Genomic DNA, 16189 nt, shown 5'->3' with positions numbered 1-16189 from the left:
GTATCACCAACAATGGAACTAAACCAGAATCCTTGGGATGAAGAGTGATTTAGTTGGTCAGAACTGGTTTTGACCCAGCAACACTCCCAATGAACCCTCCCCCTTCTTCCTCCGAGTTTGTAAATGTTCCTAAAGGTTCCAATCTTGCTTCTCCACTTGACCTGGGAAGAGGGTCAGCTGTTTTTCCATTTTCCCAATACCTCATTACCCTGTAGAGGGTACAGTAGTGTCATGGGCTGTTCGTTGGCTGATGCCCACCCAGGAAACCCTCTATCAGGACAGAGGGGACCATTTCATCCCAATTTCGAATGATAGGCTCCTTTAAACTAATAGGATGATAGACTCCTCAGCTGGAGTTGGAGATAAACTCCTCTCCAGTCTGAATATCTTCCCATGCTTTTTGGAGAGATGTCTGAGCATTTTCTCAATGTAGGAAACTAAGTTGGAGGGTAAAGCAGGATGTTTTCTACAAAAGGGACCCCACAAACCAGACAGTCCAAGAGCCAAGGACTTTTTCCTACTTTTTGCCCAGGGAAATTTCTGTTCAACTTACGTGTGTAGTGGGAAGTTGAGAGATGCTTCTGACCTAAGAGACCAGTGCTGATACTACTTGGCTGCTTTTGGCTGGGGTTTTCTCCCATTGGGCTTTTCCTATTTTATCAAGGTTCCTGTTACTCTAAAGCCTCATTAGTCTATATTATTCTGATACTGTTCTTCCTTGCTGTGTACCCCATTTAATAACTCCTAATTTTTAAGTTTCTTGCTTCTATTTTTACCCTTTTCCCTAATTTTAATCCTTAGCCTTTTTTCATGTCTTGGAAATTTTCAAACCTACAGAAAGGTGAAATAATGCTACAGTGAACACCCTTATAACTTTCACGTGGATTCATCATTTGTTAAAATATTAACCACATTTGCTTTTTGTCTCTTTCTCTACATACACACACACATACTTACACTTTATTTTTCTGAACCATTTGACAGACATCATGACTTCACATCATGACTTTTTCATCTATAGATATTTTAGCAAACTTCTAAGAATAAGGATATTGTTATAACTTCCCACAATACCATGATCTCACCTAAGAAAATCTATATCACTTAGTAATATCATATAATATACAGACCATATTCAGATTTCTTTATTTGTCCCAAACAGTTACTTTTTTTTAGTCAGTCATGTTTTTTAATCCTGATCCTAGTCTTGTCTTTTTTTTTTTAATTACCCTTGTAACTTTTCTGTTTCTAATCATGGTTTTTATCTTTTATCTTAAAGAAAAGTCATTTCCCCCATACTTTTAAATCTTTAATTTTCATTTGTGTCCCTAATCCATCTTGTTTCATTGATACGCTGTGGATTTATTGTGGCAGCTGTGGGCAGGAGTACTCTTTTGCTGATCATTCTGGTGCCCTCTCCCACTTCTAAGTCTAAAACTTACAGACTCCAAGGGTCCATGACTCAGGACTGTCTCGGTTGTTTGTGACAAACCCCATTCAGATGACTGAGTCAAAGGGAGTTGGCCCATAAATCTGGGAAATCCAGAGTGTCGGGCATAGCTCACTGCAGGTGCTCAAGTCAGCTCCTCAGAGCCCTGACCCTCCAACTCCTGGCTCTCCTTTCTTCAATGTTGACTTAGATTCTACCAGGCTAGCAACCTCCGGGGAGAGATTTTTTTTCTTCCACAATAGTTGCAGTGAAAGTACCAGATAAAGCTCTTTGGGGCTTGCCTTACCATCCCTTCCCCTCCACAAACACACCATGAAGTCTTGATAACATTAGCTGCTGGTTTACTTCCATTCATGGTGAGCCTAGGGCTTTCAGGTGATTATTCCAAGTACCACAGATAACAGAGCATCTTTGAAAGACTACCTAGCAGGGTTTTGATCTCTTGCTTTGTGCCAGGTAAATGCTATTTGGAAAGGACCTGCTCCAGGGCTCTAGCTGTGGGGTGAAGAATTGGGTACCATCTCTGGGTGCTGTATCCACCAGGAGGGACTGGCAGTAAACACTGCCTTCAGGTCAGCTCCCTTTATTGCCTCTTACTATGGGCCAGGCTATTATTATGCGTTAGCTGGCTGACACTTCCGTAGAGCCCTCTGGCCACCCCTACTTTACACATTAGAGGACTGAGGCTCAGGAGAGATTAAAGTGACTTAACCAAGGTCACATACCTGTCAGATTTGCCTGATGAGAAAGTCTGTGCTCTTAGCTACTCACTGATTGTTGAGAACTCAGGAAAGAACTCAGACTTTTTTTTTTTTTTTTTTTTTTTGGCATTGATACTTTTTTCTTTCCCTGCTTTAGCTGTACAGTATGTCTAAATGGCAGTAACTTGTGTTCATGAGTTTTTTAAAGTTTGAACCTTGGCATTATTTATTTAGTCATTAGCTAACGTTAAAAAAAAAACTTTTTATTGTGGTAGGATATATACAACTCAGATTTTCCCATTTTAACCACTTTCAGGTGTTTAATTCAGTGATGATAATTACATTCACAATATTGTGCTACTTTTGCCAACATTCATACCCCAATTTTTCATCCTCTTAAAACAGAAAGTCTGCACCCATTAAGCATTAACTCCCCATTCCCCTCACCCCTGATCCTTGGTAACATGTAATTTACTATCTGTCTGTATGAATTTGCTTATTTGAGGTATTTTTATATGTGTGAGATCATTCAATATTTGTCTTTTTTGTGTCTGGCTTTTTCACTCAACATGATGTCTTCAAGGCTCATCTATGTTTTAGCTACATTCAGAACTTTGTTCCTTTTTATGGCTGAATAATACTCTGACTACTTTTCCCTTAAACTTTTTATTTTGAAATAATTTCAAACTTACAGGACAATTACAAAAATAGCACAGAATCTTTACAGAGAACTCCAATATACCCCACCACCACCCAGATACCCGGTTCCACCAATTTTAACATTTTGCCACATTTGCCGTGTTATTCTATGTATCCATCTGTCCATCAACCCATCTGTCTGTTTTCTAAACATCTGAGAGTAAACTGTATACATTATGTTCCTTGAACACTTAATAATTCCATATAAGGATACTCATTTTAAGTACAGTCATCAAATTCAAGAAATCTAACATTGATATAAAGCTTTTTCAGTATATATTCCAATTTTTTCATAGGTCTCAGGTCTGTTAATGTCCTGTTGAGGCTTTTCTTCTCTACTATTAGATCCCATCCCAGATCATGTATTGCATTTAATTGTCATTGTCTCTTTTGTTCCTTTTTTTTTTTTTTAATTGTAGAAACGTATATACAATATAACCTTTCCCATCTCAACCACCCCCAAGCATAAAATTCAGTGGGATTGATCACATTCACTGGCTTACCATTTTAAAATTAACACAGTAATACATGTACTTGTTAAAGACATTTGAAGTAACACGTGGTCTCATATTCAGTTTTCCTAGTTTCTCAGCTCCAAATCTGATGAGCTTATCTTCTCATCCCTGAAGGAAGTATAGTTCACTTTGGCTTTAGCACATACAGATCCATTCCAGGAGCAGAGGGTGCTGTCATTCCCACTTACATCACTTAGCAGAATAAGAGAGGAGGGATTCTTCAGTGGGAGCTTAGGGTGCTAAGAGCAGGAGCTGGGAGGGAGGAGGCACTGGGAAGCACCTCAAAAATACTCAGACTCCAGCCCCTGGCTCTTATCTATTGCCTGCCTGGGAATCCCACAAACACCTAAAATTCAACATGTCCCAGACTAATCCCCTTTCAAAGTTGATCCTCCTCCCCTATTCCCTGTTTTAGATGGTGACTCACCCAGTACCAGTAGCGCAAACCAGAAACTCGGGAGACATCCTAGTTTCATTTCCTTCTCCAGCTTCATCTGATCAGGTTCTGCCATTTTTGTTCCCAGAATATCTTCCCAGTCTATGTTCTCCATCCCAACCTCCAAATCATCTTCATTTCTCTCATAGGCTCTAACAGTGACCACCAGGTTCATTCCCTTCAGCCATCCTTTGCATAGCCACCAGTGATCAATCTCAGACATCTGACTATCTCTTCCCTGCAGAAAATCCAGTATTGCACCCAACTGCTGACAAGCACCTTAATCAGACGAAAGACCCTCCCTCTTTTGTGACCTGACCCCAGCCACATCTTTAACCAAGGGCAACCCCAGCTGCATTCGTGCCCTTGCAATGCACTGAACTGAACAAACTGATTACCAACCTACCTTCTTTTTGCACACAGTGCTCCTCCTGCCTGTAATCCTTGTCTCCTGCCCTTTCCGCATGGCTAACTCCTACATGGCTTTGAAAATTCTGCTCAGGCTTCACTGCCTGTTAACAGCTTCCCCTAGTGTCAGTTCCTCAGCTTCTGCTAACTACTCCCACAATTTTCACAAACTTTTAAATATTTTAAAACTTATTATTTTTTCATTTATTACATGTGTTATTTTTAATTTAGAAAATACTGACTTAACAAAAATAAGCCCCGTGTATTTCTGCCATACCATGACAGTAATCGTTAACATTTTGGTATGTGTTTTATAGAAATTGGATCATGCTGTCTATAACCTGTTTTCACTTAAAATGCCAGTCTTTCCATGTCATTACATAAAATTCTATTTACCCAATCCCATTATTGTTGGATATCAAATTGTATACTGTCAGTACACTTGTTAATACATGTATCATGTTGAATTTTCTTCCAACTCTTTTATTTTGAAAAATTTCAAACTAACAGAATAGTTGTAAGAAAGTACAGTGAGCCTGCATATACCCATCACCTAGTCACCAGTTAACATTTTTGACACATTTGCTTTTTTTTTTTTTTACTAAGAGCTGCAGACATCATGAAGCTTCACTCCTAAATATTAAGCATCAATCCCCTGCAAATGAGGTTATTCTAACCACAATACTATTATACCTAAGAAATCTGAAATTGTCCTATTACCTGTATACACTCCAATTGTCCCCAAAATGCTTTTTATGCTTTATTCCCCAGTACAATCAAGCTTCACAGTTTCAAGAAGTCACCATTTCTCTGTGGTCTCCTTTAACTTAGAACAGTTTCCCTACCTCTTTTCCCATAACATTTGACTTTTTAAAAAAGTCTAGTCCTTATAGTCTGTTCCACCTTCTGGATCTGTTTTTTCATGATTAGATTCACATTAAAAGCTTTTAGCAAGAATACCTCAGAGATCACGTCCTTCTTGGTGTATCCCATCAGAAACAGCACATGTTGGCCTGTTACGTTTTTGGTGATGCTGAGTGGAATACTGTCCTATGGGTTTTAACTGTCTCTGTCTTACTAGATGGTGAGCACTCAGGTCCTGGCAGAGTGCTCAACACTCAGTGGGTGCTTGTTTGAGCAAATCAGTTTACTTGTTTGGGGGACAAAGGGAGAAGACTCATGACTGCTCTGGAGGTGTGTAGAGAGAATGGCTGGAGACAGGCCAGAACCCGTTTTTGACAGTGTCTTAAGTCACCCTCTCACAAAAGGAACTTGCACAAAAACTCCAACAACTAATGTACAAATTCTCAAAGGCATTTGTGGAAGGTGGTAAAACGGTATGCATACAGTATCACTTTTCTTTTCTAATTCATGCACACTTTGGAACAATATACATTTGGCCAATTCACTGTCTTATCTGCAGTGGCACTGGTTTCCCAAAGAACATTCTAGCAAGTTCTTAGAGCAAAAAGTCCTTTGCAATAGTTTGAACATCCAGATCCTAGATGGCATTACCAATGAATTATCTGTATGTGTGATTCAGCAAATTTTTTCCTTTAGGCCTCACATCTACAGAATGATGTGAAGGCCCATTTCACTGCAGGTGTACAATCAAGATATTGGCAAAGCAGTCACATTAGCGGCAGTACTGCTGGGCTTCACGATTTTAGGCAGAAACTACAGATGCATTTCTTGGCAAAATGTATGAAATGTGCAGCTGCCATGAGGTTAAAATATCCAGAAGAACTTGGGGAGTATCACCAAAATACCTTAGATGTTAAATTATGATACATTCTTATCAAAGGAATCATGCAACCTATTTTATTCCCTACTGGAGCCCCAGCACCACTCGAGAAAAGTATTTTTTGAATAAATGCAGTTGTGAAAAGCAAATGAGGAAACCCCTTATGCTCCAATTTGGAAGTTTTCCAATATACCTCTAAGTATTTAAAATAAGGGGTGGAACAACGAATGCCTTCATACCATAGAAAGTGTGTGTATGTGGTGGGGGTGTCTGCCCACTAGGCTGGTATCATTCTAGAGTGACACAAGGAACTGGTGACACTGGCTGCCTCCAAGAAGGGAAGCAGGGGTGAGTGTGGAACCACCACATCCTCAGACGAGATTTCTCTGGTGGCCTGAAGGATACACAGCTCAGTCCCTTCTCAGACACTACTTACCACAGGCCCTTGGTTCCTCTCCTTCCTACAAAGTAGAAGTTTCAGTAAAAGCAGAGCAATTATTTTGTGACATCTCTCAAACGAAATCTCATTAAGGATGAAGAAATACATATATAATCTATATCAACCCAAAGGACCTCACACATGCTAAGAATAAAATGGGCAAAATCCATCCTTACTGATCTATGACAAAGGGACACAATTTCAAACTAAGCTTCCAGGAGGAGAAAGAGGCTCTCACCCTCTAAAACTATTAAGTTCTATTAATTCATGGAGAGGTCCGTAGGACAGGAATGAAAGATTAGTCCTGTATGCTGGTAACAGATAACAAACTAATGGAACCAAAAAATAATTTTTTGAGGCTAAAAAAAGTCCTTTTATCACTAACACATTAATTTCTTATACTGAAATGGGAGGACAGAAATTTCTATCCAGTACGCTGCTGGAAAAGCCATATATTTTTGAGATGTGTGAATACTAATGACAAAGACAAATCTAAAAAATATTAAGCAATGCCAATATAAAAAGGCACTTTATAGACACTGAAAAACTGAAGGTTGAGAAAATGTTGGTTTTACAGATTTATTTTCAAAGGGCAAAACACTTAGACACTTTAAATAGAAATCCAACAGAACTATTCTGTCAAAGTCAGCAATGATGGCAAAATGCATTCTCACTTCAGACACTCGTCAGTATCATCTGAGTCTTCTTTCAGTGAAGAAAGTTGGTCTGGCAAAGACAAAATTAAGTACAGTGAATCCTTCTGGTGTACTTTTACTGACTTTAAGCTAAGATCTTTGAGATGCTAAATCCAGAGTAACTAAAATTACTGACACAATATAATGCTTAAATTTCACAAGTATCTGATTAACACACACTGTTAAATTTACCCTTACAAAAGCCCCAGTTAGATGCTATGGTCATCCCCATTTTACATATGCAGAAACTGAGGCTCCCAGGGGCTAAGCAGCCTGTCCAAGAACACCAGGCCAGCCAAATGTGGCCGAGCGGGGAGTGAAACTCAGCAGCTCTGACATGGTGCCCTTGAGGACTAGCTGTCTGATTAAGAGCAAGGTCATCACGGATACCTGGACGGCTGGGCTGGGTAACGAAGGGAGAAAGAGGTCTGGGTTTCCGAGTTCCCTACTTAGTATTTTGTACAAGACTCTGCTTCTCTGAGGAGGCTAACAATTAGAGCCCTGTCCAGGAATGATCACTGGGCCATACCCGTTAGGGTGGTAGGTAACCAAAAGGATCCTGCATTCTATTTTATAAATAGTGCAAAACAGGCATTTCCATCTCTGAGTCTTGCTTATTGAATAACCACAGATTAATTTTATGGAAAACTTCGTTCTACAAGTCCAATTATTTACCTGATATTTTATTCATATACATCCTTCTTATCTGCAATGTAATCTACAATTTCTTGTGGACACATTAACTTTTCTGCATCTATATCAGGAATTTCAAACCCTAAAAAAAAATTTACAGAAGTGTGTGAGTATAGGAAAAACAAATCCTTTAGGACTGAAAGCATCTTACACATCTGTAATAGCCACAAGCATTATCAAAAATTCCTAGCAACCTTTAGGTTGTGAGCAAGCTGTGTTCTGGACAATATGTACATCATATTAGGTATAATGCTGGTTTTGGTGTGTTTTTTTTTTTCCTGAAACAACACAAAATTAACCATTTTAAAGTGTACAAGTATATTCACAAGATTGTACAACTAAAACCACTGTCTATTTCAGAACTTTTCATCACCCCCAAAAGAAACCCATACTTAGCAGTCACTCCCTACTTTTCCCTCCCCACAGTCCCTGGTAACCACTAATCTACTTTCTGGATTTGCCTATTTTGGACATTTTATTTAATGGAATCAAACAATAGGTGGTCTCTTGTAGCTGGCTTCTTTCACTTAACATAATGTTTTCAACATTTATCATAGTATAGGATGAATCAGTACTTTACTCCTTTTATGACTGATAGTTTTAATATTTGAGTGCTTATTTTGGGCTAAATGTGGTACTGAGCATTTTACCTGTCATTTTTCTTTAATCCTACAGCAGTTCCAATCCTAAGGTTCCTCCTATTATTATCCTCACTTTAGAGTTGAGGAAACAGGTTTTTAGAGATGTAGTTCCTTGCTCAGGCCCATATATATGGCTAAGCCAGGCTGCCCAATTCCAGACCTGGTACTCTTGATCGCTAGATAACCTATTAACAACTCCTCTAGACTGCAAAATCTGTGAGGAATTTTAACTAAGTCTTGATGTGTAGGATGGCACACAAGTCCCGTGGCTTCCTATTCAAGCAGCTCACCCAAAATTGAGCCAGGGACCCTTATAAAGGTCTCTTTTGCCCAAACAAGAACAGCCTGGAGTGCAGATGAGGCATTTCAGGAGAACAAAGCCAGAGGGTGTGTGTGTGTGTGCATTCTGTCATCAGCACACTGTTACTTCTCAAGGCCTAGCTCACAAAGCGGCTAAGGTGTCATCAGTTTTTCTAAAGGTGAGGCTTTTTGCCCTCCAACTTGGAGCCCCACCTCAAGCATCTAAGTCCCATACTCCTCCAGGCCTTTCTGGTCACCCAGCCCTCTGTACCACACTGGCACTCTGAATAAATGCATCAACCATGATATATATATGTGCCTTCACCTGATGGTAACCAGTTGGGAGAGTGAGGGGGGTGGGTGTGGGTGGATTACATGTTTCTATGAATATTTTAATCAAATTCCAATTCAGACTCCCAACATCTTTCAGTTTAATCCACCTAAATCAGGATTCACAATATGCAGATCCAAGACTAAGCCTGAGCGTGTTACCAAATTCGTCCTCCATGGCCATGATAATCTCCACTTGGTCCAAACTGTCTAAGCCCAGGTCTTTCATAAAATGGGAATTGACTGAGAGCTGCAGGAAAGGAACACCAAACACAAAAGTCAATCTGTGCAAGCATTTGCTTCCTTAGATAACAAACAGTTTGAACAATACAACTTGATTATATACAAGATCTTTTTTTTTTTAAGAGGCTACAGCTAACATTTTACACTGACCCATGCTGCATAATACTTGATGTGCTTTCTGTTAGTTCATCCAACCTTGTTGTGAACTAGAAAATGATATATACAAAGCTCATGGCAGATTTCACTTTACATATTTTACTAAGATCTTTGATAACTGCTCTGAATGACATCTGAGAGAGTTTGGTTTCTCGTGCTTATTGACAACTAAGATACTACCCCTTACAGGAGCATCCATCTCCCTCAAGAATAGCAGAAGCAGGCAGCTCCAGATTCCAAAGAGATTATCATCACCCTGCCTTTAATTTAGACCTCAAGATCACCAGGAAAAATTCTTTAAAACCCATAACAAAACCAAACTGCCCAACTCACATAACAGATTCAATTATTAAAGAAGGAATTTTTTAATGTACCATTATGAGAACAATTCCAAAGAGCTGTTAAGTTAAAAATGCAAGGTACAGAACAGTGTTAATAGTACACTACCACAGTGTTTTAAAAAAAGGGTGGGAAATATCTATATATTGCTCATATAAATACATATAATACACATATGTATACATACGTGTGTTGTGCATTATCATGTATACATTGACTATCTGTGGAGAGATACACAAGAAGCTGATAACACTGGCTGCCTCCCAGAAGGACAACTGGGTGGCTGGGAGCCAGGGAGAGTTTTTACTGAATATCCTTTTGGACCCTTTGAATTTCTTACCACGTAATTAAAATATTTGTTCTTTAAAAAAAATTAAGCCACCATCAATTACCTTTTCTGGATCAATCTTATCATAGAGTTTCAATACATAAAGAACACGGTCCTTAATTCCCTCTAACGTCAAAGGGGGCGCTTCACTATATTGGCGGCACAAGTGTGTAACTTTACCTGGAACCTAGAGCAAGGACAGGAAGGAAACATTGTCATTTAACATAGAATGCCGCTAAAATGAATGCACAAGTTTGTAGCTATCTTTCACAAAATTTTTAGGGCTTTAGAGACCCATCTAGTTCTGACTGTGGCCATTAGAACAGACTGTGTCACAATGTTGGATTCCTCATCATTATCTACACTGAGTAGTCTTGGAAGCCCCAGCAGTTCGTCAGTGTAGAAATGGGTGTCCTTTCCCTCAGAGCCAGGACTGGTCCCCTCTAACCCCTGTTGTTCAGCCCTCACGCTTTCTGGATACTCACCCCACTCAGACTGACTAAGGTCAGAAGAGCCTATGTCTTTCTCATGACATCTTCAGCATCCCAATGCCTCTAGAAGGCACTGCCATCTCTTATAGGCAGATACCCAAATCAAAATAACCACATGGGCAGGGTTGCCATGGCAAACTGAAAGTCAGTTAGCACTGAGGATCACACACCAGAAAGTCTCATTTGGCCCCAATGGGAATTACACTGACCTTGATAAGGGCAAATGAAGGCAGCACGCCAACCCATAGAAGATGAGGGAGCCTGACAGTCATTACATTCCAGTGTGTCTCCCTTCCATGTAGGCCTGCCTTACTGCCACCAGCCAAACCATGAGCCCTTCTGATCTTTGCCACAGTAGAGTAATATCTCAAATACCTCTGATACTCAACTAGATACAAGGCTCTTTGACTTGATTCATTCATGTGTAATGAGCTACAACTCATATGTCAGCGAGCTTAATGCTGTGGAAGGTATGATGCAGAACAAGAGAAAACAATTGTCTAAAGTTTTGCTCACCACGGAAGTCCCTAATCCCAAAGAGTTTACCTTAAGTCCCTAGTTTGGGGTTCTTAGGGTGTTTCCCCATAGAAAGTGTTTTGCTTGTTGGGGCTCAGATCCCTGAGACTCACAAAGGGCTATAAAAAAAATCTTAGTAAACAATACTGCCAACTGAACCAAACCAATATATAAGAAATGCTTATCTTGCATAAAAATTGGGTCTTGAAAACAAATTTAGTCAGCAAACTAAAGAGATAAGATGAAGAGTTTTATGGATATCTTAAACAGCATTTCTGGTACCTTCAAGAGCTTTTAGAGGCTGCCAGTACCAGTTCTTTTTGGTCTAAATTTATGGCTTTTATTTCCTTTCTGACTATGGCATGGGTTGAGGAGACCTTAGATACGGTCATATCTCTGACCTTTTCAACAACTAGAAGAGGTTTCTAAATCACAGATAAAATGAAAAAGCAGAAAAGAGTAAAGAAAAGAAAAGTAAGGAGAAGAAATGAGTTAATAGTGGTAATGACAGAAAAGAAATCTGAGACGGAAATCTAACAGGAGGTGTGTGTGTGTGTATGTGCAAATCAAGAAATGGTATGAGGTGGTATTAATGCTGAAGAGAAAGAAAAGGGGAAGCTGAGATGTGAACTGCTACCAAGAGGAAAGGAAACAGCTACCCAAGTGGCATCTCCCAGGCAGCAAGGACTGGCCTACAGGGGCCAGGTGGGTACTTTGTGATTAAAGAGGCCTCACCTAGAGACCAATGTCAGTCTGAAGGAGGAAGATGCAGTGGGGTCACCAGAAGAGGAAGTAAGGTGTAGAGGGTAAGAGCTTAGACTCTAAAACCAGACTGCCTACATTTGTGTCCTGGCCCTGGCTCTTACTAGCAACAGTACCAACCTCACAGGATTGTTGTGGGACATCAGTGAGGCAATAAATGTAAAGGGCTTACAATACTCCCCAGCACAGACAGAGTAAATACAATTTATGGTTATCCAGTAGGATCACGACTTTGGCTTTAGTGTAGCTCCAAAGTACTTCATCCTCCTCCTTCCCTCTGACTTCCCTTCTCTCTTTATGGTCTCCTCTTCTGGTCTCTCTTGGTTACCATAATCTTGTCTTTTTATTCATTTCTTGCCAAGAGTCACAGTATGCTATTGCCCTAAGCACTTTATATACATCATCTCCTTTAGGTCTAACAATAATCCCAAGAGATACATTGGACTATTGCCCCCATTTTACAGAAGAGGAAACTGAGGCAGAGAAAGGTTAGGTGTCCTGTCCCAGGTCCCCAACATGTCTTCTTGTGGGTCTTATTGCCTGCTTCCTGTTGCATCTGAACCATTTGTTTAAAAAAAAAAAAGAAAAGAAAAGAATAGAGAATGGGTAAGCACTTCTGAAGAATGTCCCCAATAACCAACATGGGTTGTTTCTGTTGACTGCTCTTCCCCAAGACCTACAGTTAACAGGTATGTGTGATATAAATTGTCTCCCACGGCCCACAAACATAAGAGAATGTACTCTGAACTAGTAATTCAAACCTAATTAAATTCCATCTTACCTCCACTTGGGATCCATCCTCTGACTGAGGGACCTCAGAGGAACCTAAAGAGATGGCTTTAAAGGCCATCTCGAGAGCTCTACGCAGGTTTCACAGGCATTTCAAACTCAACTGTTTGGAAATGAACTCTGTACCTCTCTCCAAAACTCGTGCTCAGAGCCAGCCTCCACTCTTTCCATTCTCTTACCATCACCTTCACTCGGTTACCCAGCCTGGCTGACTGGAAGGAAAAGTCTTATCTATTCCTTAACAAATCTTAATGTTCACTTGCTGTGGTGTAGACAGACAAAATTTGCATTTATTCCTCAGTGAGGCACACAGAGCCCTCCAAAATATGCCTACTGTCTTCCCACCTCAACTCCAATCTCTCCCAGAAATAGGCACCCTAAGCGCGCAACATGAGGATGTAGGATGTAAGTGCTAGGTGCTCTTCCTGGCCTCTGCACATGCCACTACAGCCTCCCCTGACTGCTTGGGAAACTATCTTCAAGACCATGCTCACTGAGAGGTTAATGAACTCTTTTCTTGCTTCTGCACTCTACATACACCTGTTCTCACTTGCTGCAGTGTCTTCCTTTATCTATTTACATGACTGTCTCAGCAGCCTGTGAGCTTTACCTTTATGTCAGGCATTACCTGTGTGCCCAGCACTGTGCTATGGGCTGGATATACAAAGATGAATAAGAGGTGGCCTCTGCCTTCCTCAGAGAAGCTCACGGTTTAATGGAAAAGATCAATCCAAACAGGTCATTTTCATTTTAATGAAATGCAGCAAGAGCCATGACAGTATTTGTAGGCTGCTTCAGTGACAAAACAAGTTGTCATCCCATCTATAAGAGGCAGGGAAGGAGATACCAGACTTGCAGTGAGCCAGGCAAAGAATGGGGACAGATTACTCAGAGAGGAGGGTCAAGCCAAGAAAATGAAAGGAGGCATTTGGGTAAAAAAGTGAAAAGGCACTCATGTGGTTGGAGATACAGGGCAAAGTGGAACACTGAGGATGGGCACCGTGGCTGAAGAGAAGCAGAGCCCAGGCCTGCAGGGCCTTCAGGACCAAGGCTGGTACCTGGCTTACTCGGAATGAATGATGTGGATAAACCTCAGCTCTGAGTTCAGCCCTGTCAGATGTGTCAGTCTGGTTCTAGTACCCAAAGTGTTGAGCTTTTTCTGCACAAGTGGTTTGTCTCCATCTGGGTACAGGGCCCACAGAACTATTTGGAACTTCACTTTCTGGCTGCTAAAAAGTTTAGATTCAGGGCCCACCTGGATCGAGTATAGACTTCCAGCCTCCATTTTAAGTCACTACTCTTGTTTTTCTTTTTTCTCACTTTCTTCTAATTCATATCTTGTTTACCCAGGAAAGCTTCCATACATCCGTTTTTTTTTTTTTTTTGGGGGGGGGAGTATATAATGAATAATGAGTCACTCTGGGATTGGCATGGTGGATGAATTTGAAGAGGGAAAACCTGACAGCAGGAAGGGAGTGGAATGAGCAATAGTCCAGAAAAGAGAGAATGAATGGCTGGAGGTGATTTCCATAAAGGCAATAACAGAAATGCAAAGAGTGGAAGAGAGAGTCCAAGGAGAGTGTGTGGTAAGAGAACTCGAGAACACACAGACATTTAAGGACTGGCTAGAGAAAGAGTCCAAGGACACAGGCAAGAGCAGAGAGGTAGGGGAAGAACCATAGGAGACAGTGAACAGCCCAAGGAACACAGAGCATACAGAGCACTAGGGAAGAAGTTGCCGGGTTTAACATAAAGACTGCAGTGTTCAATGAAAATATGAACTAATGTTTTTCTTTTGTATTCATCTCTGTATCTCTCCACAAATAGCATAAGGCCTGGCACACAGAGCTGTCCCTCAGTATCTGAATGAACAGGTATTTATTCTCCACCTCAATCCACAAAGGATATATGGAAGCACATGGTCAAAACCACTTTGTAAATATAAATAAAATGATTCCTCTGTTGTATATATGAACCAAGCAGAGGTAGTGAACATCTCCAAGCATCTTGTTACTCAAAGCATGGTCCAAAGACCAGCAGCATCGGCATCTTCTGGTAGCCCAATGGCACGCGGATTATCGGACCCCCTTCACCGAGCTACTGAATCAGAAGCTGCATTTTTAACACAGCTGATCTGTCTGCACAATCAGGTTTGAGAATGCTTTAAGAATAGGGCAAATCACTTTGCAAATGTGTCTCAGAAATAAACACCTGGCAACTCAGCTACTGCCTTTCCAGCCCTCAACTTCAAGGTGACACTTTAACCTTCTAATTCAACCAATAGGACAGGGTCCTATGAATTAATCTATTACACTGTCAATGAATCTCCACACTGGTTGCATGAAAAATCACGTGGGAACTTTAAAAAATAGATGTCCAGGCCCACCTCTAGAACTTCTGATGGAACTGACCTGGGCATCCTTATTTTTTATGCTAGCATGCAGTCCCAAGATTGAAACAGCTGTTACATGAAGCCCATTACTTTGAAAAGGGGTTTTCTCAACTTCACCTTGGGAGTCTGTCTTACCTTAAGGCAGTAGTTCCTGATCTTTACTGACTTCAGAGTCACCTGGGGAACTTAAAAAACTATATATGCCAGGGGGCTTGGGTGGAGGAAGGCGATATTTTTTAGTTACCCAGGTGATTTGTATGTGCAGCTAAGGCTGAAAATCACTGCTCTACAGAGAGTTTCAGCCTCACAGATAAGAAAGCTAGATACTACTTGGTTCCAGGGGGCCTGGAAACAGGCAAAAGATGCCATAAGGGAAAATTAAGATGGAAATTCAGGGAGAAAAAGGCTCTGGAGAAGGCTGTGGGCCCATGTGCCTTAGTCTTTGCATTTTATTAACCTTCCCCTAGAAAGCTATCACGGGTTCTATACTACCACTATAGCTAAATGATTCCAATATTTTGAGGGCCTACCAGGCGCCACACTAGGTGTTCTACCTGCATTATCTCACCTAAATCTCACTGCTACTCCATAAGGCAGAGACTAGTATTCCAATTTTACCGTTCTGACTGTGCATTTAGAGAAGTTACGAGACTTGTCCAAAGGTTCAGTAAATGGCAGCCAGTATTCGAACCCAGGGGTCTGCTCTTGTTCGTAATCACTAGGCCACCGGCCTCTGGGCAGGAGTCAGACAAGCACCGTTAGGCAGCGGGAGTGACAAGGAGCCAGACTCCCCTGGAGTCACTCTTGCCTGAACTTGGCGTGGCCCCGCTGCCCGGCCTGAGGCTCCACGGCCTTCCCCGGTGGCCCCGGGTCGACCGGCCCCAACTCCCAAGCGGCCCGATGCTTGACCCCTACCGGGCCCCAGCAAAGTCACCGCGAGTTACCTGAGTAAGTACTGAGACCGGCTGTGGAACCACAGGCCTCGTCCGCATTCCTGCGGGGCACAGGACAGTACTGAGCGGCCCGGACCGCGGCCAGCGTAGGAGCCCGGGGCAGCGCCGTGAAGGACAAGCGTCGGACACAGAGGAAAACGACACGAGCCGCCATGGCTACACTGGTCCA

General features: G+C 41.4%; 1 protein-coding gene across 1 annotated transcript; it reads right to left on the bottom strand.

The window, feature by feature from the left end:
* Positions 1–4811: 4811 nt before the first annotated feature.
* NDUFAB1 (NADH:ubiquinone oxidoreductase subunit AB1) lies at positions 4812–16189 on the bottom strand. Its single transcript, XM_037814981.1, is given in 6 exon segments — positions 4812–7118; positions 7763–7862; positions 9214–9301; positions 10182–10304; positions 16012–16089; positions 16091–16189. Coding segments are annotated over 5 exon segments (465 nt in total). The 5' UTR covers positions 16175–16189; the 3' UTR covers positions 4812–7118; positions 7763–7770.

Source organism: Choloepus didactylus, chromosome 21, assembly GCF_015220235.1.
Source record: "Choloepus didactylus isolate mChoDid1 chromosome 21, mChoDid1.pri, whole genome shotgun sequence".
In the NCBI taxonomy this organism is placed as follows: Eukaryota; Metazoa; Chordata; class Mammalia; order Pilosa; family Megalonychidae; genus Choloepus; species Choloepus didactylus.
This window is presented reverse-complemented; position numbering and strand designations above follow the sequence as displayed.